Below are 15289 nucleotides of genomic sequence, written 5' to 3'. Positions count from 1 at the left end.
GAAGGAGAGGGGTGACACAGGTGTGTGTGTGTGTGTGTGTGCACTCTTTCACATGCTGGTCCTGGGCCTTTGTTAAGGCTAACACTTCACTGAGCCATAACTCTACTAACAGCTTTATTGGTAATTTATTGGAGATAAGAGTCTCATGGACTTTCCTTCCCAGGCTGGCTTTGAACTACATACAGTCTTTGGATCCTCAGCCTCCTGAGTAGCGTGAGCCACCAGCGCCCAGCTTCTTCGTTCTTTTTAACAGTTGCTTCTTGTTCCTTTCTCTAGTGGGGCTGGCAGTATGATATTTTATACCTCTTCTAAATTGTTCTTTTTTTGTTGTTGTTCTTTTTTCCTTTTTTTCTTTTTGCCAGTCCTGGGGATCGGACTCAGGGTGTGAGCACTGTGCCTGAGCTTCTTTTTGCTCAAGGCTAGCACTCTACCACTTGAGCCACAGCGCCACTTCTGGATTTTTCTGTTTATGTGGTGCTGAGGAATTGACCCTAGGATTCTGTGCATGCCAGGCACTCTACCTCTAAGCCATATTCCCAGCCCCTAAATTGCTCTTTAATGGAGATTTTTCTTTTTACCACTGGGCTTTTCTGGAGTTGGGGGTAAATGTGAGTTTATAGAATGCATATGATTTTCATAGCCCTTGGGTTTATTCTTGGCTTGCCACCCTAAGATCAGTGTCTTTCTTCTGAAGGGGCTAAGGGCCTGATTTCTTTTGTACAAGTTGAATGGGGAGGCTGTGAGCCTGGCAGTTTCTGAAACTTCTGTGAGGGCTGGGGATGTGGCTCGTGGTAGAAACACACCCTGCCTAGCCAGTGTGAGGCCTTGAATCCAGACCCAAGTACAACACACACAAATACAAGGAAGAAATCCAAGCACTCAGGATCATGGTCTTGACATAATTACTAAACCAAGTTATTGTTTTTCTTCTCTTGTGGCATGGCCAGGGAAAAGCCATCTGCGTCACTATCTTAGGTTAGCCAAACTCCTGTCTACAAAATGATTCCAAAAGTGGTGTATAAACCTGGAAGGAATCTAGGCCATTTCAATTGACCTTGGTTTTTCTGCCTTTGCCTCTGACCTAGGTAATTCCTAGGAACAAAAGATGTCATATACCTTCCCCATAAACCTTCCTGAGCTCTGAAGGCAGTGGAGTGGCAGGACTTCCAGACTGCAGCGTGGTGAGGTCAGCCTTTTGAGTTGGACCAGGATGATATGGTTTGGTTACACTAGAATAAATAAATTTGATTCTCAGGCCTCAAAGATGTTAATTTTGAGGTACAGGGTGTTTTTTTTTTTCAGGTTTTTTATTTAATATGCATCACAGAAAACCTAAGCAAAGAACAAAGTATTACTGCCACAAGCAGTTGAGTTGGACAGGACTTTCTAGATGCTCCCTGGACACACACCAGTCCCTTTTAGGTAACATCGTATGGTATGTGTAATGCTTGTCCAGATGTTAGGAATGCACCAGTTCAAAATCCCAAAGCTACACAAAATTTTTCCAGAGCTGAGGACCGAACTCAGGGCCTTGCACTTGCCAGCCAAGTGCTCTCCCACTGAGATAAATCCCCAACTACACAAATATTTTGATAACCAAGACTATACTACACCAATTCAATGTGTTTGGTTTTTGTTTTTTTAATTGCAATCTTGCTTTTCTTAGTGATAAAAATTTCACTGAAGACAAAAACAGCAACTGGCTTCAAGACAGAAGTATTGGCAAAGTTAAAATATTGCATTTTCTTTACGCTCAATTTAACATGAGAGATAAAGCAAGATAAAAGCAATTTCTAAGCTCATTAGTAGGCTTATAGCATGCTATTAAAATATTAGCAAGAAAGTATGTTTCTACTAAGTATGTATCTCTGGTTACAATCAGAGTCATATACATCAGTGGCTCTAATGGACCACCCGCACATATCCCTGCAGGCTTCCTCTTCGTCCCTCTGCTCCAGCCTCTAAATAATCCTGACTCCCTGGTCCAGGGGTGGCACAATCCATCCAAGATGGAGCTACTGATTCCAACAGATGCTTTACAAGTTAGCTAATGCACTAGTGCTGCTTTTTACCATACAGTGTCATCCCAGGACATCTGCAATAATGAACTTTGTGTATGAATATAAGTACTTTACCAAAAATTCACATCTTCTAGATGTGGAAATGGTAGCAAAGGGCCCTTCTCTCACCTTACTCTTGTCCCTCTTCATCACTCCAGATACTGAGATACGGACTTAATATTAGTTCACTCCCAAAAGACAGTTTTTCCTAAAAACTAACAGGCCGGGTGTTGGCTCACACCTGTAATCCTAGCTACTCAGGAAGCTGAGATCTGAGGATCATGGTTCAAGGCCAGCTGAGGCAGGAAAGTCTCTGAGACATCTCCAGTTAACCACTAGAAAACCAGATGTGTTGCTGTGGCCCAGTGTGATAGTCTTGAGTTGAAGTGCTCAGAGACAGGGCCCAGGCCCAGAGTTCAAGCCCCATGGCCGACAGACCAAAAAAAAAGGGAAAAAAAATCTAACAAAAGGACATTAATATGAGGGTTATTTTCTACTTTGGCATTAGGACTGATCCCTTAATACTTAGCAATATTAAGTAAAATACACATATAGAACAAAGTCTAGACAACTTGAACCAACAGGCACCAGAAAGCCTGCTCTTTGTACACTTCCTCCCCCAGCCCCACCCCTGCTGCCCCCCCAAACATCATAGTCTCTAAAACATTAACAATTCATTCTCCAAATTCAACCACAAAAAAATACTTCGAGGGCATTTTGTTTGCCTTCTACTTTTACAAGGTTATGCTCATTTCGCTATCTAGGTCTTAAGTTTCCTACCAAACATACAAGTAGCCCCAGATAAGCCACACACTTAACAAAAGTTCTAATTTGAAAGTAGGATTCTGGGGGCTGACAATGTGGCTTAGTGGTAGAGTGCTTGCCTGGCATGCATGAAGCCCTGGGTTCGAGTCCTCAGCACCACATACTCAAAGCCAGAAGTGGCACTATGGCTCAAGTGGTAGAGTGCTAGCCTTGAGCAAAAAGAAGCCAGGGACAGTGCTCAGGCCCTGAGTTCGAGTCCCAGGACTGTCCCAAAAAAAAAAAAAAAGGAAAGTAGGATTCTGGCCTACAACCTTTCCCATCTCCATCAAACCAGGAGTCAGGATGTTTCAAGGGGATCTTGAATAATTTCACTTCAATGTTTCAAGTCTTTAAATTTTAACACAGAATTACTCAGTGTGTTAGTTTACTGACTCTACTTTTGTCACTGGCAACCTCTGACATCTAAGAAGACTAAATATTGTAAATGAGGACTCAGCTGTCCTATTATATACACTATATACAAAACAAAACGCATCAATGCAAGAGACAGTGGTCAGGCCTGCTTCACCATGAACCCAATGGCAGAAAGCCCTCAGCAGCACTTTGCCTCCCTTGCTCCCTGAGCCAGTGCGAGCACCTCGCGTACTGCTCACTAGTTCCAGCATTCCCTTTCCAAAAGACAACATCTCATTATGAACTTTAGCAAAACAATGCGAAATAAATTATTTACTACCTCTACTTTTAACATACTTTGTGCACTTCTAAGCATCTAAAGGGACCAGCTGCTTCAAATAAGGACTTAATTGTCCACTATATACACAGTAGTGTTGAATAAACCACACATATAACAATGGTTCTATCTCAGCGTCTTCAAGTGGGGACATTCTTGCCCAGAATCTTTCATTTCTTCCAACTCCTAGTATCACGCTTGATTCAGGTACTTTCTAGAAGACAGCCTTTCTATGAATTTTCACACAAAGTATACAATATGTGTGTGTTTACTAACACTTTTATCATACATTGGCCACCTCTAATATCTAGAGAATAGGTATAAAATTAGGACTCATTAGTCTATGCACAATATGTATAGTACAGCAAAGTTAAATGAAATGTATCTAACATACAGGGGAGGGATAAGCTGAAATTTTCTTGCACACACTAACAAAATGCCTTTTGCAGCAGTTTTTCTATCACCCTCCTCAACCCAGTAAACAAGTGCAGACAGTCACTGCTCAATGGTGGTTTAACAACGCCATTTCTTTTTGTGTGTTTTTTTGTTTGTTTTTGGCCAGTCCCGGGGCTTGGACTCAGGGCCTGAGCACTGTCCTTGGCTTCTTTTTTTTGCTCAAGGTAGCACTCTACCACTTGAGCCACAGCACCACTTCTGGCTTCTTCTATACATGTGGTGCTGACGAATCAAACCCAGGGCTTCATATATACGAGACGAGCGCTTTTACCACCAGGCCATAATCCCAGCCCCCACAACTCCATTTCTGAACACAGTATTTCCCAAGTTTTGCAAAGCTATTTCAGTTATTCTACTTTACTTTTCTTTTTTCTTTTTTTATTTCTGGTCGTGGGGCTTGAATTCTGGGGCTGGGTGCTATCCCTGAGCTCTTCAGCTCAAAGCTAGTGCTCTATCCCACAAGCCACAGTGCTACTTCCTGTTTTCTGGTGGCTAACTGGAGATAAGAGTCTCGCTAATTTTCTTGCCTCGGCTGGCTTTGAAATGCAATCCTCAGCTCTCAGCCTCCTGACTAGCTACAATTACAGGTGTGAGCCACCAGCACCCAGCCCTACTTCTACTTCTAAGTACACTAAATCCATAGGACTGGGGGCTGGGAATATGGCCTAGTGGCAAGAGAGCTCACCTCATATACATGAAGCCCTGGGTTCGATTCTCCAGCACCACATATCTAGAAAACGGCCAGAAGTGGCGCTGTGGCTCAAGTGGCAGAGTGCTAGCCTTGAGCAAAGAGAAGCCAGGGACAGTGCTCAGGCCCTGAGTCCAAGCCCCAGGACTGGCCTAAATAAATAAATAAATAAATCCATAGGACTGGCAAAATGTCACATGTGAACTTGCTTGCTGTGCTACACATGCAGCAGTGGTTATAGTCTGAGGTTATCTTCCTAATATGGCCATTTTGGCCCTGGGTCATTTCTTCCTCAATTCCTTCTTTCTGCCTTCAAACCAGTGGACAAGTACAGCTTAGAGATAGTTAAATTCATATCTAAATTCCATTTACAGAGAAAACGTTTCCCATGCCATGTCAACACAAAGTACACACAACGTCATACACTGGCAATAACTTTAACAGCTAGACTAGATGATGTAAAATTTGGACTTTATTTGTCTATTATATATACAAGCACTATGCCTACAACCCAAGGGGTTGGCCACTCCCCCCCCCCAAAAAAAAATACATTTCATAGAAATTTTAACAAAAAGACAGCTTACAGACTGTGTTACTTTCTCCTGCTTTAAAAACACACGCGCCAGGCACTGCAGAGGCGGCCAGGCCCAGGCAAGTCTGGCTACGGCCAGGGCGATGAGGGGCGCTGGTCGGTGGAAAACGTCTTCGCGGTCCCCTCTTCTTCCTTCTGCCTGGCCTGGGGTTGCATGGACGTGGGGGCCCTGGCTGTCCTGCCTGGAGCTGCTTTGACATCGCCATCCGAAGTCACTTCCAGAAGGCCTTTCTCTGCACGGTTTTTCTGCACAGGTGACCAGCGAGCGCCTGTCCCCCTCGGGATGGAGGCGGAGGAGGAGCCGCGGGCGGCCTGTCCACCCTCCATACCCAGGCTAAGGGGCTGCGGACACGTGCGGGGCACCCCGTGGGCACCCACCCAACCACACCCTCCACGGCCGTCGGGGCTCATCGTCTGTCTTGGGGTGAGGTTCCCCCCCCCCCCATGGGGCAGAAGGTCACCCCTGGCCCCGGATGGGCGGGCTCCATGAGCGCCATCAAAGTCATGGCTCGTGACCACCGGTGCCCCTCGGTCTGCGGGACAGGGACTGCCTGTCCCCCTCCTCCGTCCACCCCGCCCCCCACCCCCAGCCCCGCAGGTCCCAGGCCCTGGCTCGGCCTCCAGCCTAGGCCCCGGGAAGCAGGCCGCACCCTGCTGGAACGCCAGTTTCTGTGTTTCCCTTGTTGTGGGAGTGTCTCTCGTGGGGCTTGAATTCTGCCTGGGCGCTGTCTCTGAGCTGCTTTTGCTCTACCACCGGAACCACAGCTCTGCTACTGGCTTTTTTGGTAGTTTCTTAGAGGTAAGAAAGAGTCTTAGGGACTTCAAACCACCGTCCTCAGCTCTCAGCCTACACTGAGCACACTGGGATTACAGGTGTGAGCCACCAGTGCCTGGCTCAGATGTAGAGTTGTTTTGCTTTGTGTCCCAGTTCTGGGGCTTGAAATCTGGGTTTAAGGCACTGTCCCTGAGCCTCTTTGTGCTCCAGGCTAGTGCTCTTATCACTTCTGGCTTTTTGAGTAGTTTATTGGAGAGGAATGTCTCACAGACTTCTCTGCCCAGGGTGGCTTCAAATCATAATCCTCAGATCTCAGCCTCCTGAGTGGCCATGATTGCAGGTGTGAGCCACCGGCACCCGGCTTCAGATGTAGGTTTTGGAGTGGTTTTTTGGGGGTTTTTGCCAGTCCTGGGGCTTGGCCTCAGTGACTGAGCACTGTCCCTGAGCTTCTTTTGCTCAAGGCTAGCACTTTGCCACTTGAGACACAGCACCACTTCTGGCCTTTTCTGTGTATGTGGTGCTGAGGAATCAAACTCAGGGCTTCATGCATGCTAGGCAAGCACTCTACCGCTAAGCCATATTCCCAGCCCCTGTAGTTCATTTGTTTTTTGTTTTTTTTAACAGTACTATCATTTACTGTTCTGAAGTTCTCTAAGGGTAGAAAAGAAATTGGGAATCCTTCTTGTCCTTGGAATTCATGTATAGAAGAGACCTTATTTGGGGCTGGGGATATGGCCTAGTGGCAAGAGAGCTTGCCTCGTATACATGAGGCACTGGGTTCGATTCCCCAGCACCACATTTACAGAAAACGGCCAGAAGTGGCGCTGTGGCTCTAGTGGCAGAGTGCTAGCCTTGAGCAAAAGGAAGCTAGGGACAGTGCTCAGGCCCTGAGTTCAAGGCCCAGGACTGGCCAAAAAAAAAAAAAAAGAGAGACCTTATTTAATCAGAGTAATAACTTTATTTCCAAATTCACTTTTACAGCAACAGTCAGTGTAAATCATTTGTTAAAACACACAATACACTATGTGGACATTCACAGACAGGAAGCTAAGCTAAGCTGATTTCATGTGTTCCCCCCCCCCAAAGTTACCAAAGAAATCTTGGGACTTGCAAGTGCTGGAAACGGCCCTGCCCAGCACAGCAAATGTACAGGTTAGGTCCAAGAGGAGTTGAGACACTGGATCAGTGCCCAGGATAACCCTTTGCAAAATTGGAGAGAAGTACTTGAAAGGCTCACGAAGCCACGGCCCTATGGCTGATAACCACCTCTACCCACATCCCCACCTTTCGAGTTACTTGGGGAAGAACGGCAAGGGGCATGAAATGTTCTCACAGCTGCTAGACTGTGAGAGCCAGTGGGAAAGGCAGGATACGAAGGTGCCAGTGGCTTCGAGGGAAGAGTGCCAGGCCTCGAGGAGCCAGAGACGTGGGCTTAGGACACCCAAGAGGACAGCAGGCTGGAGCAACCAGGTCTCAAGTCCCTCCTCCACTAGCTGGGCGACTGCACCTGGCTGGGGAGGCCGCAGGAACCAACTGGCTGCTGGTACAAGGGGCAGAGCAGCCGAAGCCCCATGACACCACCTCTCTCTAGCAACATGAATCCTGAAAAGGGTTACCAGGCAGCGGAACTTGCTGCACTCCAAGACTATCCCCCCTCCCACCCATATGAACTATCTTACATGTTTCCCCCTCCCACCCCGCAGCACAACAAGCAATCGCAAACAGGATACAGTCTCACCACTGAAGTCGATTTAAATGGAACTATTAAAGTGAATAGAAAGTTGGAAGGAACCGGTCATCGTATGCCCTATTTAGCCACTCAGGGCCATTGGCTCTGGAGCAGGGAAAATGGAGGGAGAGACATGCCCAGCCCCGGGGGGGGGGGGGCGATTGTCCATTACAGTCACAAGCCAGCATCCCTTTGCAGTCAGTCAGCACTGAACGGACCACCCTAAGCCATGGCCTTTGGGTTGGCCTCAACACCCATCCCACAAGGGAAATGGGAGAGCCCTCCATACACAACAGCACAGGGGTTACAGGAGGGGAAAATGAGGTGCAAGAAACATCAGTCAACATCTTTTAAGCCATCCTTCCTCCTCTCCCCCTCAGAACCCTTCATTTCTGAGGACAGCTGAGACGTGGCAGTAGGGAAGCTCACCATGGAAAGTTCCTGGGGCCCCTATAATTCCTTGCAAGGAAAGCTCTGCTCCCCCGTTCTCAGGGCTGTCTCTACCCAAACCAGAGGTGGCAGAACTAACTGGGCCTGAGGCGGCTGGGTTTCTGCAAAGATGATTTCACTTTCCCAGTAGCAGCAAAGAAAGCTTGTGCTAGGTCAGTGGGGGTGGGCAAAGGTTTTGGGAGCTAAGTGGGTCCCCTGACTTGGTCCCCTTTTCTCAGACAGCCCAGGCACCTGGCGTCCGGGCCTGCTGGGCAGTCCTTCCCAATCCCTCCAGTAAGGAGGCCCAAGGAGCCACCCCCCACCACCACAACCAAGGAGATCTTGGAGAACCCCCCCCCCCCCAGCCCAGGGACGGCTGCCTGCAGGCTCATGGAGCTTCCGGGGGGCTGCAGCTCTTCCGGCTGGCACCGACGTCCTTTTTCTGGTGGCACAGTGGTAAGACTCTCCTTTAGAGCTGCTGTGGGCTTGAGCACCATCTCGTCTCCATGTTGCGCACGAGGCTGGCCACAGGCTGCCCTAGCAGGGAGCTGCGGGGCAGCGGAGGCCTCCGTGCCAGGGGCATAGTTGGGCCTCCGGTGCTCAGGCCTTCTTCACAGCTCAGTCGTAAGATGGCCAAATCTGCTGTTGAGCAAGTCCTAGCCAAGTTCCGGTAGGGGTGAGAAAGATCCAGAACCGCCCCCCCTCCCCAGGGTGGGCTAGAAACCTCTTTACAAACATTTCAAGATACATGCATCCTTTTTTTTTTTTTCTTTTCACTATCATAATCACTCTGGTGAAGCCAAATGGAAACAGACAAATTCAACTACAATGCAACAGGGTGTGGACGGGGTGGGGTGGGGGTGTTCAGCTGCTCCCGCAGGACAGGCGGCGCCGCTTCTGCTGGGATTGGGGGGAAGAACTCTTGAGGGCGTGTCCCGTAGCTGGGTGTGGAGGGTCGACTCTGCAGCAAGCTGGGGTGGAGGGAGGGGGTGGAGGGAGCCTGGCTCTGCCCTGGGAGTCTGGGAGGCCTTTGTGCTGGTGCCAGCCACCAGGCCACCCGATCTGCTGCTGCTGGCTCAGCACAGGAAGGGAGCCAGCCTGGGGGGGGAGGGGGAGGCTACCACAACACCAAGCCCTGGCTTCCAGAGCTCCATTGTGAGAGGCACACTGATTGGATAAGGGAACTTACAGGAAGATGGAGCTCCAACCCTTGGTGCCTGTACGTTGCCATCCCTCAAATCTCGCCCCTCGGCGGAGGGTGGGCGCCGCCCGTGTCTCACCAAGGGCCACGGCGGGTGGAAAAAGCAGGACAGTGAGACAGAATGTGAGGCATGGCAGTGAATGGGCTCACAGCAGACACATGCGCACAGAGGGACAGCAGAGGGGGCTGTCGTGGCTGGGGGGGGGGGGATGGGAGGCCTGGGACCCATCTCCCAGGGACGCCCACTCCCCGATCCTGGACATTCTGGAGGTGCCAGAGGCCCAGGCTTGGGAACAGAAAGATACCCCCTTCTGGAGGCACGAGTCCTTCCAAAGAGAACTGGTTAGCCCTAAGGTCCCAGGTCTGTGACGTGGCCAAAATCGTGCAGTTTCAACCTTCAAGCACTCAGTAAAACGGGGTTCCCGTGGGGTGGACGAAAGCCCCTGGACTCAGGACCTCCACCCTGCAAGAAGGGAGAGAGGCCAACACTCTCGGATGTCAAGTTCACTCTCCTCCACAGAAGTGACCCAGGGGCTGCCACCTCCCTTCTCCTGCCCACTGCCCCCTTTCCCGGCGACCACCCTGGGGGTGGGGGGGGGGCGGTGACCCCAGCACGCCTGGCCCCCAACAGCAGGAAGAGATTGCTGCGGGTGCCCAGGTGACTCATCTTTCCTACAGCCTTTTCCGCGACGGTCAGCAGGGCCCAGGGGCCCCTTTCCTTGTCCCTGTCCTTCTCCTCTCTCCTCTCCTCCTCCCTGCCCACCCCACATCTCCCCCCCCCCCCACATCACCATCCCTCACACTCACACATCCTCTGCCTGTTCGTGACACTCCCTGGATGGAGTCAGGGGCAGCAGGGAGCCCCCGTCCCTCGAAATCCCCCAGAAACAGCTTTTAGAACCTCTCCTTCGCCCTCTAATACTCAAGGGGAAAAGAAGAAGAAGAAGAAAAAAAAAAAGGATCAAAAAGAAGTTGCCCAGAGAAATGTTGGGCATGGCTGTGTCTTTCCACACTTTTTAAAAAATACTTTATTATTAGCCCACCAATCTATTTGGAAAGATGAAATTTGCACTTATTCCTAGCTCTGATTTGGAAGTCCCGATACCGAGCAACAAAAGCAGGTTGGGCGACCCGGGCGGGCGGGCCCTGCGCGGAGCAGCGGGGAGGGCAGAGGGCGAGGGGCCAGACCATTCACCTACGTTTCCACACTCTCTCACTCTCGCTTCTCTCCACGATTACTGACCGCCCTAGGGGCCCCATCACAACCCCTGCTTGGCCAGGGAGGCAGACACTTCGTCGGCCAGTGTGGCGAGCTGCGGCGAGTCTACCATGTTGATGCTGCCGGTGGAAGACACGTTGCTGAGGTGCCGTGGAGACGTGTCCCCAGACACCACGGGAGACTTGTACACAATCTCTGCCCCGTGGTCCGTCTTGGCTTTGGCGTTCTCACGGAAAGTCAGCTTGTGGGTTTCAATCTGCAAGGAGAAGAGACGGGACGGTGCCAAGGAGAGCCCTGCCATACCCCCAAGCCAGGGGCTGCCCTCAGAGGGAGCTGGCGGGGTGTCTGTTGGATTTGGGCAGTATGGGGGTGCAGGGAGGGAAGGCTGAACTGAAGACTTTGCCTTTGCTAGGCAGGTGCTCCACCACTGACGCCACAGCTCCAGCCCTTTTGTTGATTATTTTTTAAGACAGGGTCTCAATTTTATGCCCAGCCCAGACTGTAATTGTTTGAGCTTCGAGGACACAGGGATGACAGGCAGAGCGCAACTGTTGATTGAGATAAGCGCTTGTGAACTCAGATCCCCAACCCCAATGTCTGCATCCCAGTTAGGATTTTAGGCTTGAGCCACTGCAGCTGGATATGTTTGTCTGTGATTTGGGATAGCTGTGTACAGTCCTTCTCTACCTGCCTGACCAAAGGCAATGCCTATTATTTCTTGCATCCCCCAGTGATATCTCACACGTGTGAGCTATGATAACGCACATGGGTTTGTACGAGTTGTTCTTTTTGGTGGGGGTGGTCCTGGAACTCAGGACCTCATGCTTGTTAGGCAGGTGCTCTAACACTTGAGCCACAATCCCAGCATTTTTTTTCTTTTAGTCATTTTTTTTTAAAATAAGGTCTCATGGTTTTGCCTGAGCTGGCCTTGGACTGTGATCCTCCTACCTATGCCTCCATGGGGCTCAGCGGAGAGGCCTGTACCACCACACCCAGCCATACTTGGCTTTTCAAACTTAATACTTTCTCTCAGAGGCAGAGAGAGAGAGAGAGAGAGAGAGAGAGAGAGAGAGAGAGAGAGAGAGAGAGAGAGAGAGAAAGAGAATTGAATGCAGGGCCCTGGGCATGCTACACAGATGCTTTGTACTGAACTCCGCACCAGCCCCACAGATAATCAGCAACTTGCAACTGAACATGTTAAAGATGCAGAAGGGGGTTGGGAATATGGCCTAGTGGTAGAGTGCTTGCCTCACATACATGAAGCCCTGGGTTCGATTCCTCAGCACCCCATGTATAGAAAAGGCCAGAAGTGGTGCTGTGGTCAAGTGGTAGAGTGCTAGCCTTGAGCGGGAAGAAGCCAGGGACAGTGCTCAGGCCCTGAGTCCAAGGCCCAGGACTGGCAAAAAAGATGCAGATGACAGGGCTGGTGGTTGGGAGCACAGCTCAAAGAACAGAACACCTGCCTAGCAAACACAAGGTTGAGTTCAAACCCTAGTGCTATTCTCCCCGCACCTCCACCCCTGCCACACACACATACAAAAAGATCAAAGGTTGTCTCCACAGCCACCATGCCAGCCATAAGCCGCAGTTCCTCCCTTTTGTCAGTGGCTGATAGTCTGCAGGTGACAGAAATTGTGGGCAGCGCTGGCAGGTGTTAGATGTGGCGCAATGCAGCCCTTCTTAAAGAGACAGAGATGTAGCCATGAGTCCCAAAGGATGCTGGGCAATTCCAGAGTCGAAAGCATTAGCTGGAGGTGTGTATGTGCATTATATTCTCTACTGGTTAACTCAAGGAAGTGGGCACAGGAATTCACTACATTGTTTTGGATCCTAGGCTCGTTGAGCATCTGATAAAGCCAGAAACATGTCTGTGCCCACACTCACACGCTCAATGCCATTTTCCCACAAAACCTCAGGGTTCTGAGGACCTCGGATGAACAGCTTCTGCTCAAGGCTTCCATTTAGGCTTTACGTATGTTCTTTTTGGGGGAAGGGTCACTGTTTTAAAAAGAGGAACTTCCTATACTGCTGTACTTGAAAGGCTATTTGAGAGAATGAGAGTATTTGTGTTAATGGTTTAAAAAAACAAACTTTTTAAGAATAAAGTGATAGGAGTTGGGGATATGGCCTAGTGGCAAAGAGTGCTTGCCTCATATACATGAAGCCCTGGGTTCGATTCCTCAGCACCACATATATGGAAAAAATCTGGAAGTGGCGCTGTGGCTCAAGTGGCAGAATGCTAGCCTTGAGCAAAGAGAAGCCAGGGACAGTGCTCATGCCCTGAGTCCACAGCCCCAGGACTGGCGAAAGAAAAAAAAAAGAATAAAGTGATAGCTGGGCACTGGTGACTCATGTCTGTAATTCTAGCTACTCAGGAGGCTGAGATCTGAGGATCACAGTTCCAAGCCAGCCTAGGCAGAAAAGTCCCTGTGAGACTCTTATCTCTAATTAACCATTCAAAACCAGAAGTGGATCTGTGGCTCCAAGTAGTAGAGTGCTAGCCTTGAGCACAAGCTCTCAGGGACAGTGCTCAGGCACTGAGTTCAAGCCCCATGACCAAGGACAACAACAACAATAACAAGAGAAAAAAGCGAGATTCCAGGAATGGCAACCCCACCCCTCCACCCCACCCCCGCCAAACTAAAAGGACCCCCAGGGGCTGTGTTCCACTGCTTGCTAGTAGAACTTGTGCTCTTTGAACTTGGGAAATGAAGGATTGAATTTGAGGTCGCCACAAAGATGAGTCAGAAGCAGAGGATCCAAGAAGCTTGGACCTGGGCTGGGAATATGGCCTAGTGGTAGAGTGCTTGCCTCATATCCATGAGGCCCTGGGTTCAATTCCTTGGTACTACATAGATACAAAAAGCCAGATGCCTTGAGCAAAAAGAAGCCAGGGCCCAGAGTTCAAGCCCCAGGACAGGCAAAAAAAAAAAGAAGAAGCTTGGACCTCATTGTGGCTCTAACTCCAGTTCTTGGGGCTTCCCATCCTGTTCTCCGAAGACCACCAGGCTGAGGGGCTGCAGACCCTGCCTCCATCCCACCCAGAGCTGCACCCCCAGGACGTTTCCCTGACTAGATGGGCCCAGTATTGCAGATGCCTTCCCCGAAGCAGAGAATCTCCGAGGCCCCGGCCCACCCCAGTCCCACGAGGTCACCGCACTGACTGGTCACACTGGAGTGGGGCCAGGCCTGGAGATTCTTAAAAATGCCCCAGGACTGTGACGCCCTCCCTCCTTGGGTGAGTGATGAAAGAAAATGGTGAAGCCCTGGCCTTTAGGCAGAGAACTGTCACCAATCCTCCGAGCGCCGGGTCCTGCCGGGCGGCCCTCAGGCACGAAGCTGCCTACGTGGCCTCCAGCTTCTGACAGCCAGCCAGGTGCTGAGAGGGCTCCTGGGTGGGGCTGTGGTGGCCCCAGGCTTCTAGAAACCAGAGGGGGCTCCCTGGAGCCCCAGAGGCTGTGAGACCCTCTGGGGGGGGGGGGGGCAAGGCCCTTCTGCTTCCCTCAGCACCGGGGGAACCATGGACACCTGGATATTCACTCCACTAACTGATGCTCCAGGACATTTGCATGGACATCAGGTGGGCGAGAGCCTGCGTGCACAGGCAGAGGCGCCGGGCTGCCAAGGCAGGCAGGGGAGCCGCGGAGAGTGGCCAGGCCAGGGGACTCCCCCATGCTACCCAGCATGGTGGGGGTGTGGAAGGATGGCCATTGCCTCATCCAGCCAGCTGGGCCACCTTGGGTGGTACCCTGTCTCATGGAGGTTTGCACTATTTAACACTATTGGGACATTCCTTCTCCCACTGCTAGGAGGCCCAAGGCTGGAAAGGGAGCGGTCTACCTGCAAGTAGGCAGGCAGGCAGGGGTGGGATGACCCAGGCTGCATTTATGCAGAAGAGAGAAAACAAAAACCTAGCCCTGTGCTGGCCCAGAGGGAGAGGGGGCAAGCTGGCACTCTCCGTACACTCTGGTCTCCCCCGCCTAGAGACCGGAAACAGCGGCAGCTCCCACGTCCACAGCCGACAGACAGGGATCTAGGCACCTTGGCCTTGTTCTCGTTGCATCCTAACCAATGCAGAAAATGAAGTTCTGTTCCCATGAGCTGTCTGTGGAACACCAAGGCTGATGCTGGGTGTGGCTGAGAATGCATAGCAAGCCAAGCCCATTTGGACCCTCCTCCTTTGGAAAAGTGAACCCGCCTCGTCCACTTCATTAACACTATAGCTGACTATGTCCTCCCCCCTCCCTTTACCTTCTTATTCCCTCCTCCAGGAACATGAGTGATATTATCCAGAGATCCGATCTTCGACTGGACTCGGTCCTTGAAATCCAGCTTCTCAGACTTTACTTCTACCTGGCCACCTCCTGGAACACAACACACACAGTCACATCTTCTGCGGCATAGTAAACTCGGTGTCCATCACGCAAGGTCTGCAGCCTATAGTGCCAGGTGCCAGGGGCCACTAGGCTTTCCATGTTGTCCAGGCTGACCTTGGATTTGCAATCCTCCTGCTTCTACCACCAAATGCTAAAATGACACCACAATACCGAGTTGATGGTCTGATGGCTTCTTCCTTCACAGTGGTGGATGGTTTCAGTAAAATCCTTTCTCCTGAATAGGGCCTGCCTGAGTCCGAAGTTCCTGC

At 50.7% G+C, this 15289-nt stretch overlaps 2 protein-coding genes and 1 long non-coding RNA gene across 3 annotated transcripts in view; 1 reads left to right on the top strand and 2 right to left on the bottom strand.

Annotated features, from left to right (window-relative positions):
• Positions 1-44, top strand: part of Kansl1 (KAT8 regulatory NSL complex subunit 1) — a 133507-nt gene extending 133463 nt beyond the window's left edge. The window contains exon 16 of the transcript XR_007213853.1: positions 21-44. The gene's annotated coding sequence lies outside the window, so the exon portion shown is untranslated. The remainder of the gene's footprint in view (positions 1-20) is intronic.
• Positions 45-6686: 6642 nt separating this feature from the next.
• LOC125366528 lies at positions 6687-10171 on the bottom strand. Its single transcript, XR_007213857.1, has 2 exons — positions 7001-10171; positions 6687-6778 (listed from the first exon to the last, which is right to left on the bottom strand). It is a non-coding gene; the product is annotated as an uncharacterized LOC125366528 (long non-coding RNA).
• A 430-nt stretch (positions 10172-10601) lies between these two features.
• Positions 10602-15289, bottom strand: part of Mapt (microtubule associated protein tau) — a 93892-nt gene continuing 89204 nt past the window's right edge. The window contains 2 exon segments of the mRNA XM_048367273.1: positions 10602-10900; positions 14896-15008. Coding sequence (XP_048223230.1) covers positions 10685-10900; positions 14896-15008 — 329 coding nt within the window. The 3' untranslated portion in view covers positions 10602-10684.

The sequence above is a fragment of the Perognathus longimembris genome, chromosome 17 (assembly GCF_023159225.1).
Source record: "Perognathus longimembris pacificus isolate PPM17 chromosome 17, ASM2315922v1, whole genome shotgun sequence".
NCBI classification, from domain to species: Eukaryota; Metazoa; Chordata; class Mammalia; order Rodentia; family Heteromyidae; genus Perognathus; species Perognathus longimembris.
Note: the sequence above shows the minus strand (reverse complement) of the source record. Positions and strands in the feature narration are given on the sequence as shown.